The sequence below is a fragment of the Accipiter gentilis genome, chromosome 1, assembly GCF_929443795.1.
Source record: "Accipiter gentilis chromosome 1, bAccGen1.1, whole genome shotgun sequence".
Taxonomy (NCBI): Eukaryota; Metazoa; Chordata; class Aves; order Accipitriformes; family Accipitridae; genus Astur; species Astur gentilis.
The window spans coordinates 37135913-37149639 of NC_064880.1; the positions used below are offsets into that span (position 1 = coordinate 37135913).

Consider the following 13727-nt stretch of genomic DNA (forward strand, 5'->3'; position numbering starts at 1 on the left):
TTCTTCCCCCCACCTTGGCCCCCAGCCCGGGAGTTCGTCCCGCACCACCGACACCTCCCCATCCCCGGCTCTGCGGGGGTGACGCTTGGGGGGGGGGGAGGGCGCAGGTCCGTGCAGCCTGGGGCTGGGCACCGGGGCCCGGGGTGGGGGGGACGACGACACACACGGGGGGGGATGCGGTCCCAGGGTGCGGGCGGAGGTGCAGTCCCGGCCCCGGGAAGGGCGCGGTGCCGGCGCGGGGGCGGGGAGCGGGGCGGAGCGGCGCCGGGGCCCGGCTGGCGGCGGCTGGCGGCTGGCGGCGGCGCGGGGGCCCGGAGCGGGCCGGGGCCGGCGGGCCCGGAGCAGGTGAGAGGGTGCGGGGCCCCCGGGTGGCGCGGCCGGGGCAGGGTGGCGGGGCCGGCACGGCGGCTGCGCGGGCAGCGGGGCCGCCCCGGGGCCGGCCGTCCCGGGGCCGAGCGGCGCCGGCACCGGGCACCGCCCGGGCATTGCCCCGGCACGGCCCCGCCTCGCCCTCGCGTGTCCCTCGCCCTGCACCAGGTTACACCGTGCACGTCCCCTGCCTTTGCCCTTGCGTTTCCCCTGCGTGCATCCTCTTGCATCATCCCCCCCACCCCCCGCCCCGCACTGCTGCTGCTGCCGCTGCCTTGCCCCTTGTGCCCCCCCCCCCATCCCCCGCTCAAAACTGGTCACAACGCCCCACTGCCTTCCTATCCCTGCGGCTCTCGCTGCCCCCTCATGTCCGAATGCGTCCTCCAGGGCCCGGGTGGCTCGGGGGGAGGGGGGCAGTGCAGCGTTACACCCCCCCCCCCCCCCCCGCGCCCCGGTCCAGGGCATTGCCAGGGCCCACGAGTGGATCCTGGTGTGGTGCTCACGTCCATCCCCATGCAAAGCTGGCCCTACTTGCGTGCAGGGCTGCGTGTGTGCTGCATGCAGCGTGTCCCGCGTGTCCGTGTCCAGCAGTGCTTGCCCCGTCCCCATGTGTGCCCCCCTCTGCTTGGCTGTGCCATCCCGCCGTGGGTCCCTCTTTGCAGCCGTACCCAACAGCCCATCCTGAGACCTTGCTCCAGCCCCTCTTCTCTCTGCAGCCGGTGACCTGCCAGGATGGCGGTGCTGGGGGGCTACTGTGAGGGCAACAGCTCCATCGCCCAGGTGTGGGTGCAGCAGGGCTTCCAGCCCTGCTTCTTCTTCACGCTGGTGCCAGCCGTGCTGCTGAGCGTCTGCCTGCTGCTGGGCGCCCTGCAGTACGCCTGCTACGTCCGCTTCGGCCGTGCCATGGAGCCCAAGTACATCCCCCGCTCCCGCCTCTACCTCAGCCAGGTCCTGCTGTCCCTGCTGCTGGCCCTGCAGCCCTTCGGCGGGCTGCTGTGGCAAGCAGGGGGGCCGGGACGGCTCTACGGGTACATGTTGCTGCACGCCTGCCTCTGGGCCCTCAGCTGGGGCTGCGCCGTCGCCCTCCTGCAGCTGGAGCATACGCAGGTGCTGGTGCACGACCGGACGCGGGGCCATGGCACCGTCCTCCTCCTCTTCTGGGCGCTGGCCTTCGCCGCCGAGAACCTGACCCTGGTGTGCTGGAGGAGCCCGCTGTGGTGGTGGGCGCTGGAGGACACCAACCAGAAGGTGGGCTGGGGGCTGTGGGCAGGGAAGGGGGACGGGGCCCTTTGCCAAGGGGGGATGGGTGGGGGGTGGGCTGCGGCATCACGGTGCTGGGGTGGGGTGTGCACGCCGTGCCCTGCCATGCCCAGGGTGTGCACGCTTCCCGGGTTGCACCCACGTATCTGCCACATGTCTTGACCCCGAGCCCAGCTGTCGCACACATCCCCGTGCCCCCATCCGGCTCAGCTCCCGCTTCTGCCTGGCCCGGCCCCGGGCGCAGAGGCAGGGGGTGTCTGCCTGCTCCCCACAGCCCTTTACCCCCTTGCTCCCCTCCCGGGGTAGGGACACCCCAAGCTGGAGGGCACAGAGCGAGATGTGGCAGGGAGGAAGGAAGGGGTCAGGGTGCTTCCTGAGGTGCTGTGCTCAGCCAGGGGGTCCCCGCTGAGCTGCGTGGGGTGTCCCCTCTCCCCTGGCTGCACTGCACCCCATCCCTGTGCCCCGCTCCTTGCCTCTCTCGGCTCATACCCATCACGTGCCTGGCCGGGCTGTGCCAAGGGCCAGCTGCGGCACTGACCCCCTGCTCTCCGTCCAGGTGCAGTTTGGCTTCTGGCTGCTGCGTTACTGCTGCACGTTCATGCTTTTCATCCTGGGCATGAAGGCCCCGGGGCTGCCCCGCAAGCCCTACATGCTGCTGGTCAATGAGGAGGAGCGGGACGTGGAGAACAGCCAGGTGAGTCCCAGGGCTGGAGCAGTCTGGGGACATGGCGAGGGAGGAGGTGGGGACAAAGTGGAAATACAGCTGCCCTGGGATCAGCATCTTCAGGAGGCCAGGGAGGAGCAAGGGTTAGGGCTGCCCAAGCTCCCTGCTGCTGTTAGCCGCATGCGGCCCTGCTGGGAGGATGGAGTGGGGACCCTGGGAGGACAGGGCTGGGTTTCTTGGTGGGGTGTTCCCTGGGGCCATTGCCAGCTGGACTGGGGTGCCGGGGCAGTGACGCCTTGCTCTGCTGTCCCCTAGCCGCTCCTGCCTGACACCGGCAGGACCACCTCCACCTGGAAGGATTTCCGGAGGAAGCTGCGGCTGCTGGTGCCATACATGTGGCCGAAGGGCAACCACCTGCTGCAGGGGCTGGTGCTGTTCTGCATGGCGCTCATGGGGCTGGAGCGGGCCATCAACGTCTTCGTCCCCATCTACTACAAGAACATTGGTGAGGGACCTGGAGCTCAGCGTGTGAGGCTGCCCACGGCCTCACCAAGTGCTGGAGGGTGTTGCGAGTGACCTGGGGGGCTGCAGGGACCTGGCAGGAGCAGGGTCCAGGGGGTCAGGGAGCAGTGCTGGGTGCTGCGGCTGGTTCCCGTGAGGCACCCATCGATGCTCCCTGACCCTCCACCCTGACACTTGCCACCCTCTCCCCAGTGAATGAGCTGACGGAGGGTGCTCCCTGGCACACCCTGGCCTGGACTGTCTGCATTTACGTGGGGCTGAAGTTCCTGCAGGGTGGAGGTGCTGGTAAGGACTGCTGGGAAAGACGGGGTACTGGGGAGAGACAGCATGGGGCACATAACACCGGGGCTGGGGTGGCCGGGGATGCCCTTACGTCCCCATCACTGCTGCTGTCTCTTGGGAGCAGCAACCAGGGGTGGTCCAGTTTGGGGATAGCAGGGGGTCCCATCCCAAATCCCTCTTTCCCAGCTGGGCTTTCTGAGCTAGCTGCATGCCCCCATGGCGCCAGTCCCTGCTGACCGTCCTGCGGTGCCCTGCAGGCTCCACTGGCTTTGTGAGCAACTTGCGCACCTTCCTGTGGGTGTGGGTGCAGCAGTTCACCAACCGGCAGGTGCAGGTGCAGCTCTTTGCCCACCTGCATGGGCTGTCCCTGCGCTGGCACCTGGGGCGTCGCACCGGTGAGGTTCTGCGCAGCGTGGACCGGGGCACCAGCAGCATCAACAGCCTGCTCAGGTCAGAGCGTGCCCACAGCGGCTGGGGGGTGGCCGGGCAGCCCCACTGGGCCAGGCTGATGCGCCATCCCCCTTCCCGCCCCACAGCTACATTGTCTTCAGCATCATCCCCACCATTGCAGACATTGTCATCGGCATCGTTTACTTCACCTCGGTCTTCAGTGCCTGGTTTGGCCTCATCATCTTCGTGTGTATGAGCCTCTACCTGAGTGAGTGGGGGGTCGGGGTGCAGGGGTGTCGTGCCAGGCTGTAGGGCAGCAGGCGCCTGCCAAAACAGCCCCCTCCTGCCTGCAGCTTTGACCATCTTCATCACTGAGTGGAGGACCAAGTACCGACGGGACATGAACACGCGGGACAATGAGGCCAAGTCGCGTGCTGTGGACTCGCTCCTCAATTTCGAGACGGTACTGTAGGTAGTGGGGGGTCACTGAGCACTACGTGGCGCTGAGGGGGCCGATCCAGGTGCTGACCCCGGCTCTGCATCCTGCAGGTGAAGTACTACAATGCAGAGAACTACGAGGTGAACCGCTTTAACGATGCCATTGTCAAGTACCAGGTATGCTCAGCACCAGTGGGTGAGTTGGGGAGAAAGGAGCCAAGCCTCAAGGGCACCTGCAGGGAGGATGGAGCTCACTGTGGGTCTGGTTTGGAGGCGGCAGCATCCCAGAGGACCTTGCCTCTTCCAGGTCTCAGAGTGGAAGGTCAGTGCCTCACTGGGCCTCCTCAACCAGACCCAGAACCTGGTCATCGGCCTGGGGCTGCTCGCAGGCTCCCTGCTCTGTGCCTACTTTGTCACTGAAAACAAGCTGCAGGTAAGGCTGGTGCCAGCCTGGGCAGCCCCCTGCCCGAGGTGGGGCCCCCGGGCTGGTGGTGTTGAGCACCTCTCCCCTGTCCAGGTTGGGGACTTTGTCCTCTTTGGTACCTACATCATCCAGCTCTACACGCCACTCAACTGGTTTGGGACTTACTACAGGTAATGCTGGGAGCTGTGGGGGTGTCTGAGGTCCCCCTCCCCGTGGGCGCCAGGGTCGGGATGTGCTCCCACAAACTCTTCCCCTTGGTCTTTGCCCCATTCCAGGATGATCCAGAACTCCTTCGTGGACATGGAGAACATGTTTGAGCTCTTCCATGAAGAGCAGGAGGTGGGTGCCACCTTCCTGGACCCCGCTCCCTGGCACGGACCCGTGGTCCTGCCCTGGGAGGGGCTGGCTCTGAGGCCACGTCTCACCCTCCGGCAGGTGAAGGATGTGGTGAATGCCAGCGACCTGCGCTTGGAGGCCGGGCGGATCGAGTTTGAGAATGTGCACTTTAGCTACGTGGATGGGTAAGGGGCGGCGGGCATGGGGTGGCAGGGTGGGACAAGTCAAGCTATGGGGCCTGGCACAGGGAGGTAGGGCAGCGGAGGTGGCCCTCAGCCCCTTTCCATCTCCCTCTCCCAGGAAGGAAATCCTGCAGGATGTCTCCTTCTCTGTGATGCCTGGGCAGACCTTGGCCCTGGTGAGAGTGGGACCTTGGGTGCGGGATGGGGGGAGAAGGGCTGGGAAGCACAGGGGTGAGAAGGACAGACCCCCAACGGGGCTGGCCCTTCCCTGCTCAGCCCCTGGCCTCCAGCAGCAGGGAGTCTCTGGTGTCTCAAGTCCCTTTACCTTTGCGTGCAGGTGGGACCTTCGGGCTCGGGGAAGAGCACCATCATCCGCCTGCTCTTCCGCTTCTACGACGTGCGGGGTGGCTGCATCCGCATCGATGGGCAGGACATCTCCCAGGTGAGGGTGAGAGGCTGCCGGGGACTGGGGTACACACATACCAGCTCCTCTGGGCTTCGCAACACTGCTCAGTGCAGGCACTGGCATCTCCCCGGGGCAGGGGTGAGCACGCAGCCCCCACAGCCCCTTTGAAGGCCGATGTCTGTGCCAGGAGTGGAGTGAATGGCACGACTGTGGGACCCTTGGGCTGAAATGCTGGAGACAGGCCAGGGCTCCCCAGGAATGGCTGGGGCACTGGCAGGGTTCCCCCATGCAGGATGGAGGTGCAGCTGAGCCTGTGGTCCAGGGGGGGACCCTGGAACACACACCCTGCCAGGAGCAGAGTGTGGGGCTCATGGCTGAGGGGTGGGATTGGGTCTTGGGAGGGTCTCTGCAGGGATCGTGTGTCTGGCTGAGCTCTCCCCCCCACCTCCCCAGGTGAAGCAGGTATCGCTGCGTGCTCACATCGGAGTGGTGCCCCAGGACACGGTGCTCTTCAACGACACCATCGCCAACAACATCCGCTACGGACGGATCCTGGCCACTGACCAGGAGGTGCAGGAGGCAGCCCAGGCTGCTGACATCCACGACCGCATCTCTTCCTTCCCCGACGGTGAGACCCCCGCGGTCCCCTCCTTGCCACCCCCTGCTGTGCTGGGGTCCCCCATGACCTTGTAGCTGCCCCCACAGGTGTTCTTGGGTGACATCCCTCATGGGGACATCTGTGTGACCCTGTGCCTTGCTTTGCCTCTCCCTGCCATCTCGCCAGGGCTAAATCCCTGGGCAGGGATGGGCTGAGGCTGTGCCGGGCAGCTGCGTGGTCCCAGCAGGACCTCCCCATGCAGCAGAGCCCTGGTTCCCATCCCCATCTTGGAGGGCACCAGCACAGCATGTTCCTGCCCTTGTGCCTGCAGGATACAACACCCAGGTGGGGGAGCGGGGGCTGAAGTTGAGTGGAGGGGAGAAGCAGCGCGTCGCCATCGCACGCACCATCCTGAAGGGGCCCCGCATCATCCTGCTGGATGAGGTAATGGCAGCAGCCCCCAGCCTAGCCTTGCCCTGCTCTGCAGCACCCCCTGCCCCAGCAGCTGCCCATGTTGCCTGCATCCCTTCCTCATGCCCTGCCTCTCCCGCAGGCGACATCTGCACTCGACACGGAGACAGAAAGGAACATCCAAGCTTCCCTGGCCAAAGTCTGCACCCACCGCACCACCATCGTTGTTGCACATAGGTAGGGACGAGGGGAAAGGGTTGATCCGGGAGGTACTGAGCTCTCTGAGCTGGCCAGCCCCCCAGGAAGGGCACACAGACCTGTCCTCCTGCTCAGAGGTGACAGCCCCTGTGCTTGTAGCTCCTTGCACAGTGCAAACCCCACCGGACCCTCTCCCCTCTGAGCGAGAATAACACCCTGCCTTTCTCTGCAGGCTCTCCACCGTGGTAGGTGCAGACCAGATCCTAGTGCTCAAGGACGGGCGCATTGTGGAGCGAGGGAGGTGAGCACAGGGGGACAGCTTGGTGCTATCTGCCCGTGGGGACCCCCTCCCTAGCTCTGGGGCCAGCTCGGGACTCTGCATCCTCACACTCTCCCTGCAGGCACGAGGAGCTGCTGCAGAAGGGTGGCGTGTATGCTGGCATGTGGCTGCAGCAGCAGGCTGGGGACGATGGCGAGAGCAAGGAGCACCGCACCGAGAAGCCCCCAGGCAGCAAGAAGGGGCCGTGAGCGCAGCCAGTAGCTCTACTGTGACACTGACATGGGCCCAGACCCCCAGGCTGCCAGAGACCCCTTTGCCGGCTGGGGCCTCACATGCCCTGGGAGCTGCAGGGGCTGGGTTGGACACTCCACTACGTTTGTTTTGCTGTCGTGTAGTTTCTTAAACCAGGTCCTTCCCAGCTCTGTGCCTGTGTGCTTTGGGCAGGGTTTGCGCCTGCAGGACCCCCCCCTCCGGGGGGCCATGCTCTGGGCAGGGGCAGGCAGGGTTACTGCCAGTGCCTTTGGGTCAAGTAACAGCTCTGCCATGGGGTTGGGCTCAGGTGGGTGAGGGCAGAGCAGGCTGTCAGCACCTGCCCCATCCCTGCACAAAGGGCTGAGCATGGCAGGGGGCTGCACTCCAAGGGCAAAAGAAGGAAGCAGCAGCACAGCTGGTGCCCGCTTTGCTGCCATGTGTCCCCCCCCTTGCACCCCTATCTACAGAGAAGGACCGCTCCGGGCTGGACACCGAGTGACTGCTCCCCCAGAGCACCTCTGCAGCTTGTGCTATGCTTTTATTTTCTCCCAAGCAGCACTTTGACAAGTTTCAGCATTCCCTCAGCCCAGCCTGAACCCACCTCACGCCCCAGGGAGGCACTGCCAGCAGAGAACCCCCCCTTGGTTGTATGCTGCTCTCAACAGGACAGCCCAGCCCTGTGCAGAACAAGGCACAGCCCTGCAGGCAGGAGTGGTCCCCTGCAGGGATGCTTGAGAGAGTGGGTGGGAAAGCAGCATCACTCTGCACAGCTGCAGACCTCCCCTGCAAGAGACCAGCAGGACAAGGGGCCAGGGGTCAGCTCCTGCCTCCAGACACCAGCAAGGAAGGGCTGGCTCCACGCTCGGGGCTGTTTGCAAGAAGGGGTTCTGCACTGCTTCTACCCAGGAGGGGATCCCCCACCCAGCACAGCGGGAAGGAGGGAGACGTTCCTGCCCCAGCAGCATTAAAACTGGACCCTGGGATAGTTTAGGGCAGCAGAGAGCAGCCAGCAGCAGGAAGGCGGCTGCAGGCCTGCCGTGCGAGCGACGCTGGCAGTCAAGTCGCTACTGGGGTTACTTTTCAGTTAATGGCCCTTGTTAAATTAAACCAGAAAGGAAACACAGCTCCATTCAGTCTCAGAGAGGTCCTGGGCCCCAGCCGACTTGGGTAAGGCCCAACGTGCTCTTGTGCATGCAAACAGCAGGGGAGGCACCGAGGGCATGGGGAGCAGGGAAGGGGCTGCCTTCACGCTGCCGGGAGGCCACACATTCAGCTGTGCCATGCCCATGCAAGAGACGGTCCCAGCCACAGTTGCCTTTGCTGAGGGGCTGGCATGGCCCTCCCCAGAGCATGAAATCCAGCCCCCACTACTGCAGCAGGCAGCCACATCCCAGCTGTACGTCCAAGCACACAGAGATGCCCCCACATGGCACTTCCCTCCCGGCCAGCTCTGCCCTCACCCCACAGTCCAGAAGTGCTGGGAGATGGCCTCAGCAGCTGTGGCTAAGTGCATGACATGGGCTGCTGCTTGCTTTGGTCAGTGTGCGATCAGCCTCGTCCCACACTGTCTTCACCTCTCCAGGAGCATCAGCAATCTGCTGCACCGATTTTATACAGGTACTAGGGCTGAGGTGTCAGTGTGAATTTGGTGGCTTGCTTACAGCCCCCAGGGAGATGAGTTGTCCTTGGCGAGGGGCTCTTGTCATCAGCATCCACGCCAGAACCCCATGGCATCCACGTGGGAGGCCAGAGCCACTCCTCAGGTCACAAGCAGGATCCCACGTCTGCAGGCACACCTTGCCTCACCTGCCTATGACATGCTGCAGTTTGATGGCTTTGAACCGTGCGCCTGGAATGGGAAGAAGCACACAGTGAGCAAGGGAAGACGGGCTTCTTCCTCTGCCCCGTAAGGGGGGACAGCCAGTGCTCAAGTCCGCAGGGCTGTGTGTTCAGCAGTGACACTGCCACTGCCCCCGGCCAGGCTCCCCTCCTGCTGAGAAAAAGTGACCCAAGACAGAGCCCAGAGGAAGCAGAACCCAGGGAGGACCCCCCCTTGACACAGCCAGGCCAGGATCAATCTCACCATGGCACAGAGCTTACAGCCAGCCTCACTCACCTGCCGCCGCGACTGCTGGTATTCGGCTTCGCTCGCTGACAGCGCCTGGGCCAGTGCCAGATCCTCCTCCTCCTGCGTGCTGCTGGGGACAGTGGTACATTATGTGCCTTGGCCTCCCCTGGGCTGACCAGCCAAGCACTCAGAGGCCTTTGGGGTGGCAGGATCTCCTGTCACTGCAACCCTCCAGGACAGCTAAGGGCAGGGAGCAACTGAGGATCACCCTGAACAGGCCAGGTGCTGGGGAGGGACCAGAGGATCCACCTAGGGCTGGCAGCCAGCACCCTGGTCCAAGGAGAACCATGTTAACACCAGTTCGTATGACGGTGCTTTTAGCAGCACCATGTGATGTGTCTGAGGACGTGGCTCCTAGGTGTCCTCTGTGAACACCCCTACTCCACCTCTGTCACGCTCTAGCCACGCTCATTAGCTGACAAGTGGTCAGACAATGGTTTGTCCTACTGTGCTGTCACCGTCCCCTCCCAGCACCCTGGAGGGCTTGCTAGCAGAACAGAGCTCCCTGACGGCTCTGGACTCTTCCTTTTTTCCCCGTCAGCCACACAGAGGCATCATCGGGAGCCACGTGCTGAGAGGGATGTCATCCCAGAGCCACATGATGCTGCCCCAAGCACCTCTCACATGCAGGCTTGGGGCATGACACCACATTTCCCCAGGCCGTACCTGGGTGGCTGCGCTGAGCTGCATGCTGACTCTGCCAGGGACATCTCCAAAGCTCGCTGCAGTGCCTCTTCCTCGCTCTGAAAAAAAACATCTTGTCACCAGCTTGACTGGGGGTGTCAGGAGGCAGCCCTGAGGAACACGTGGCAGATACAGTCTTGCCTGGCCAAGGGTGGGTGCATCTCCCTTCTCCAAGGCCAGACTCAGCCAAGGTGAAGGCCTTGGACTCAGGACAGACCTGCAGCTCTCTCTCCCCCTGCCCAAGGGACCGCAGTCCTGCCTGCCAGTGCAGGGGGCATGCTAAGAATACTAGTGTGAAGCAGGTTCCAGTCTCCTCCTTCACCCTTGGCTTGCAGAACAGAAAGACAACACCTGGGGAAAACAGCCAGCACACTTTGTCCTTTTGGGGAAAGCTGAGCACCAAGCACAGCTGAGAGCTGCCATTCGCAGGCACCGGAGCAAACTCTGATGCCCCACGGAGTGTCCAGGATCCCTGTTTGCAAGGGAAGGCCCAGGTGGGGAGCACCGCAGTCACCTACAGACCATGGCTTAAAAAAGCAGTTGCTGCAGTAGCTCCCGAGGGCCCAGGAACCACCCAAACCCACCCCAAATGCCCAGGCCAGGCCACTCACCAGCCCATTCTGCAGCATGACAGCTGGAGGGGAGGTGCTGGGACTCTGCAACGCAGCTGCTCTGCCTCCTCTGCAAACAGGAGAGAAGCTGGGTTATTGTCAAGGCAGGGAGCCCTGGTACAAGCACGCAGCCCTGCTGATGCATAAGAAGCAGGAAGCTCTCGCTCCTGTGTCCCACAGGGAGCCAAGCTGAGCCTGGTTGTGCCCACCTCAGAATTATGAGTCAGGCCATCACATTACCTGGCAGGGACTGGAGAAGAGGGGCTGTCTGCTGGCCGGGCAGCTCCACTGCTCGATGCAGTGACCGTTTTGGAGGATGCCTGGGCTCTCACAACTGCAGCATGCCTAGGACAGACAGGATGCCTGTGAGCAACTGTTTTACCATCACAAGCCATCCCTGGGCACTGAAGACCCAAGGAGACGAAGCTGGATAAGCAAGCTGCCTCCCTGGCTCCCTGCTCCTCTTCCTCCCAAGAGTACCCATGCTGTGGCTCAGCTACACTCAAGTGCTTCAAGACCCATTTCTCTCCTCAAAACACTGTACCGGGATGGGCAGAAAGCACTAGCTACAGAATAAGGGACTGGGCAGAGAGGCAAGAACAAAACAGCCCACAGGCAGTACTGGCGGCTTTTGCTGCAAGAAGGAGACACTATGTATACAGCTGTGCTACCTCTACAAACCCTAACACTGCTGGAGGACACACCGGCACACAGGGCAGCAAATGTGAGAACACAGCAGTCCCAGACAACGGGCTGGGAGTTGCTCAGCTTCTTCCCTGTCACTTATCTGACAAGCACAGCCCCATCCCTGCCAGCTCTCTGCCCCCAGACCCTCACCCTGCTTTGGAGAGGGGACGCCCTGCCCCGCTGCAGTCATGATCCAGGGGGTGCCGGTGCTTGAGGCAGTAGTTCTTGTGGCACTGGTCGCAGATCACCTTCATCATCTCCTTCTGCTTGCAGCCAGGCTTCAAACACTTGTTGGTGAAGATCTGAAAGATGACGTGGTGGTGGTAAAAAGGAACACGCCCTGCAGGGCCGGGGCTGTCCCTTTCCTCCATGCCAGACCCTGGGCACTGACCAGCTTTCCCCACCAATGCCTCTTCCGTGGGGCTCTGGAGTTTGTTTCTGAATACTAATTTTCTTTAGATAGTTTATTAGTAATTCACTAGATTTTCAGTCTCCACAGAACAAGGGTCACAGAATGCACAGCAGGAGAGACTGCTTCACCCAGGGATTCCTACCTGCCCTGCTAGGGTAGTGGAGGACAGCCCAGAGCCCTCCAACTGCTGTTCAACCGGATTCCTACAAGGCCAGCTCCCTGCAGCAATTTTCTCTCCTGGCAAGATGGGGCAGCTAATTGCATTTTGCTAATGGCAGCATGCAGTTTCCCATCCTCACATCCCATGCGGCTGCCCAGCCCCACTCCATTGCTATCTCAGCCCCAGACTCACACCACAAAGCCCTGCAGATGCACACACCTCCAGCTCACCAACCCCTCCTGCCCACAGCCTGTGCAAACAGAGACGGCCCTGGGCAGGGCCGAGTCGTGTGCTGTTTTCATCCCACCTCCAGCCTTCGGCAGGGACCCAGAGAAGCTCAGCAGCGCCGGGTTCCTACCTTGCGCTTGCGCTGTGCGGGGTCGGACTTGCAGTCACGGTCAATGTGCTCACCCACCACGACATCAGGCATCTCCCCCCGCCTCACGGGGACCGGGGTGTTGCAGAGGGGACACACGGGGACCTGCACATCCTGTACAGACAAGAAAAGGGGGTTGGGGGCACATAGCTGGGCAACCTCAAGTGCCGTGGGGCCATCTCTCTCCCTTTCAGGATCTGCCTGCCACGGCTTCCACAGGGTCACCCGCGGTTTGAGATTCAGCTCACCACCCTCCAAACAGCTTGCTGTCTCCGACCCAGCAGGTGCGACAGGCACGGACACACTCTGGGAAGGCGAGACAGTAGGGCTGGGAGATGCCCAAACCATTCCACCCAGTGGCAGAGGGCGGGCTGGAAGTTTGTGGCACTGAGATACGGATCCTGGCTTTCAGGGACACCTCCAGGCTCAGGGCACATCCCAAGGGGGATTGCCCAAGCGACCAAAGAAATCACAAATTATTCTGATCCCTGGCTGGGAAAGCTCAGCAGCTCCGTGCGGGAGGCTGGCTTCGACCTCCTCTCTGCGCTTACCTTCTTGTAGGCAGAAGTGCAGTTGTGCTGGGCGTAAGCGATGTGGTCGGTGCAGAAGATCTGCTCGCAGGCGTCGCACTTCAGGGGGAGGAAGTCTGGGAGCGGGGAGAGGCGGCGGGCAGAGCACCCCGAGGTCAGCGCTGCCCGCCTGCGGCCCGGGGGCCTCCCCGACTTCCCGAGGGCACAGCCCTGACCCTCGGCCAAGCCGGGGCCGCTCCTCTCTTCCCCCAGCTCCCGGCACGGAAACAAAAGGGCTGCAGGCTCCAAGCTACGTCTTCAGAAACCCCTGCGGTTCCTCCTCAGAACACGCCCCCGCCACCCCAGGTTCGGGAATACCATCCCGAAACCATCCCCACCTCCCCGGGGGCTGCCGGCCTCAAGCCAGAGCCGAGCGATGCCCTCGCATCCACCACGGGGTTCACCCACCCGGGATAACGGCTGCCATGCTCCCCGGGAGAAGGCCGGGCCCCCGGAGAGGCCCCCTGGGCACACCGCCGTGTCCGCCCCCCCCCGCAGCCTGCGGCACCGAGGACGGGCAGCCGGCGTGCCCGCCCGGCCCCCACCCTCGTTCCCCGCGCTGCCGTCTCGCTGCTCCGCCGGGCAGAGGCGGCAGCCCCCGGCTACCGGCAGCCGCCTCCGCCCTGGGGGGGGAGGGGGGAAGGACGGGACGGGACGGGACGCGACGCGGGAAGGCGCGGAGACCGCGGCCGCCCCGCGCCCCTCCGCCAAGGGCAGACGGGGCGGCGCGACCGGCCCTTCCCCCCCCCCCCCCCGCCACACCGAGCGGCCGCCCGTCCCCCGCCCCGCCGCCTCCCCGCTCCGCGGAGGCCGTGCTAGCCGGTCCGCGCCGCCTAGGCCCGGGCCTGCGGCCTTGCGGCTGCCTCGCCCGGGCGAGAGGGGGGCCCGGCCGTCCCGGTAGCCCCCCGCCCCCCCCGGTGCCCCCGTCGGCCCTCACCCAGGCGCTGGCAGGCGGGCCAGGAGCAGTGGGCGCCCAGGTCCGGGAACTCCATGGCGGCCTCCCACCGGCACCGGCGGCTCGCGCCGCGCCCGCTTCCGGCACGGCGTCAGGTGGGGCGGCCCTCGCCCCGCCCCCGGGCGGCCCTCGC

General features: G+C 64.1%; 2 protein-coding genes across 6 annotated transcripts; one reads left to right on the forward strand and one right to left on the reverse strand.

Moving 5' to 3' along the window:
• Positions 1-269: 269 nt before the first annotated feature.
• Positions 270-7247, forward strand: ABCB6 (ATP binding cassette subfamily B member 6 (Langereis blood group)). Of its 2 annotated transcripts, XM_049798005.1 has the most exons (20): positions 270-345; positions 1086-1617; positions 2186-2323; positions 2609-2798; positions 3008-3100; positions 3355-3547; positions 3634-3755; positions 3841-3950; positions 4037-4102; positions 4233-4358; positions 4443-4519; positions 4625-4688; positions 4785-4870; positions 4986-5043; positions 5205-5309; positions 5727-5901; positions 6203-6315; positions 6425-6519; positions 6713-6781; positions 6882-7246. In XM_049798005.1, the coding sequence occupies exons 2-20, from the start codon at positions 1102-1104 to the stop codon at positions 7006-7008; spliced, it is 2523 nt and encodes an 840-aa protein (XP_049653962.1). In that variant the 5' UTR covers positions 270-345; positions 1086-1101; the 3' UTR covers positions 7009-7246. The 2 variants fall into 2 exon arrangements, with proteins under 2 accessions (XP_049653962.1, XP_049653952.1); XM_049797995.1 differs by lacking the exon at positions 270-345 and having other exon boundaries at positions 845-1617; positions 6882-7247.
• A 284-nt stretch (positions 7248-7531) lies between these two features.
• ZFAND2B (zinc finger AN1-type containing 2B) lies at positions 7532-13715 on the reverse strand. 4 transcript variants are annotated; one of them, XM_049798038.1, is made up of 9 exons: positions 13577-13715; positions 12622-12716; positions 12053-12184; positions 11273-11424; positions 10676-10780; positions 10436-10505; positions 9807-9883; positions 9129-9210; positions 7532-8861 (listed from the first exon to the last, which is right to left on the reverse strand). In XM_049798038.1, the coding sequence occupies exons 1-9, from the start codon at positions 13629-13631 to the stop codon at positions 8823-8825; spliced, it is 807 nt and encodes a 268-aa protein (XP_049653995.1). In that variant the 5' UTR covers positions 13632-13715; the 3' UTR covers positions 7532-8822. The 4 variants fall into 4 exon arrangements, with proteins under 4 accessions (XP_049653995.1, XP_049654005.1, XP_049653976.1 ...); XM_049798048.1 differs by having other exon boundaries at positions 9129-9207; positions 13577-13713; XM_049798019.1 differs by lacking the exon at positions 13577-13715 and having other exon boundaries at positions 12319-13352.
• Between the last annotated feature and the right edge of the window lie 12 nt (positions 13716-13727).

What these genes read in the sequence shown, in the direction of transcription:
- ZFAND2B (XM_049798019.1), bottom strand. Translation starts at nt 12,507, where the DNA reads ATGTGCCCTGAGCCTGGAGGTGTCCCTGAAAGCCAGGATCCGTATCTC. An exon ending in CGTCCCCTCTCCAAAGCAGG is followed by an intron (nt 10,781 to 11,272) that starts GTGAGGGTCTGG and finishes TGTCTGTCCTAG; the next exon opens with GCATGCTGCAGTTGTGAGAG. An exon ending in ACCAGCAGTCGCGGCGGCAG is followed by an intron (nt 8,862 to 9,128) that starts GTGAGTGAGGCT and finishes TTCCCATTCCAG; the next exon opens with GCGCACGGTTCAAAGCCATC.
- ABCB6 (XM_049798005.1), top strand. Translation starts at nt 1,102, where the DNA reads ATGGCGGTGCTGGGGGGCTACTGTGAGGGCAACAGCTCCATCGCCCAG. An exon ending in GTGTATGAGCCTCTACCTGA is followed by an intron (nt 3,756 to 3,840) that starts GTGAGTGGGGGG and finishes TCCTGCCTGCAG; the next exon opens with CTTTGACCATCTTCATCACT. An exon ending in CATCTCTTCCTTCCCCGACG is followed by an intron (nt 5,902 to 6,202) that starts GTGAGACCCCCG and finishes TTGTGCCTGCAG; the next exon opens with GATACAACACCCAGGTGGGG.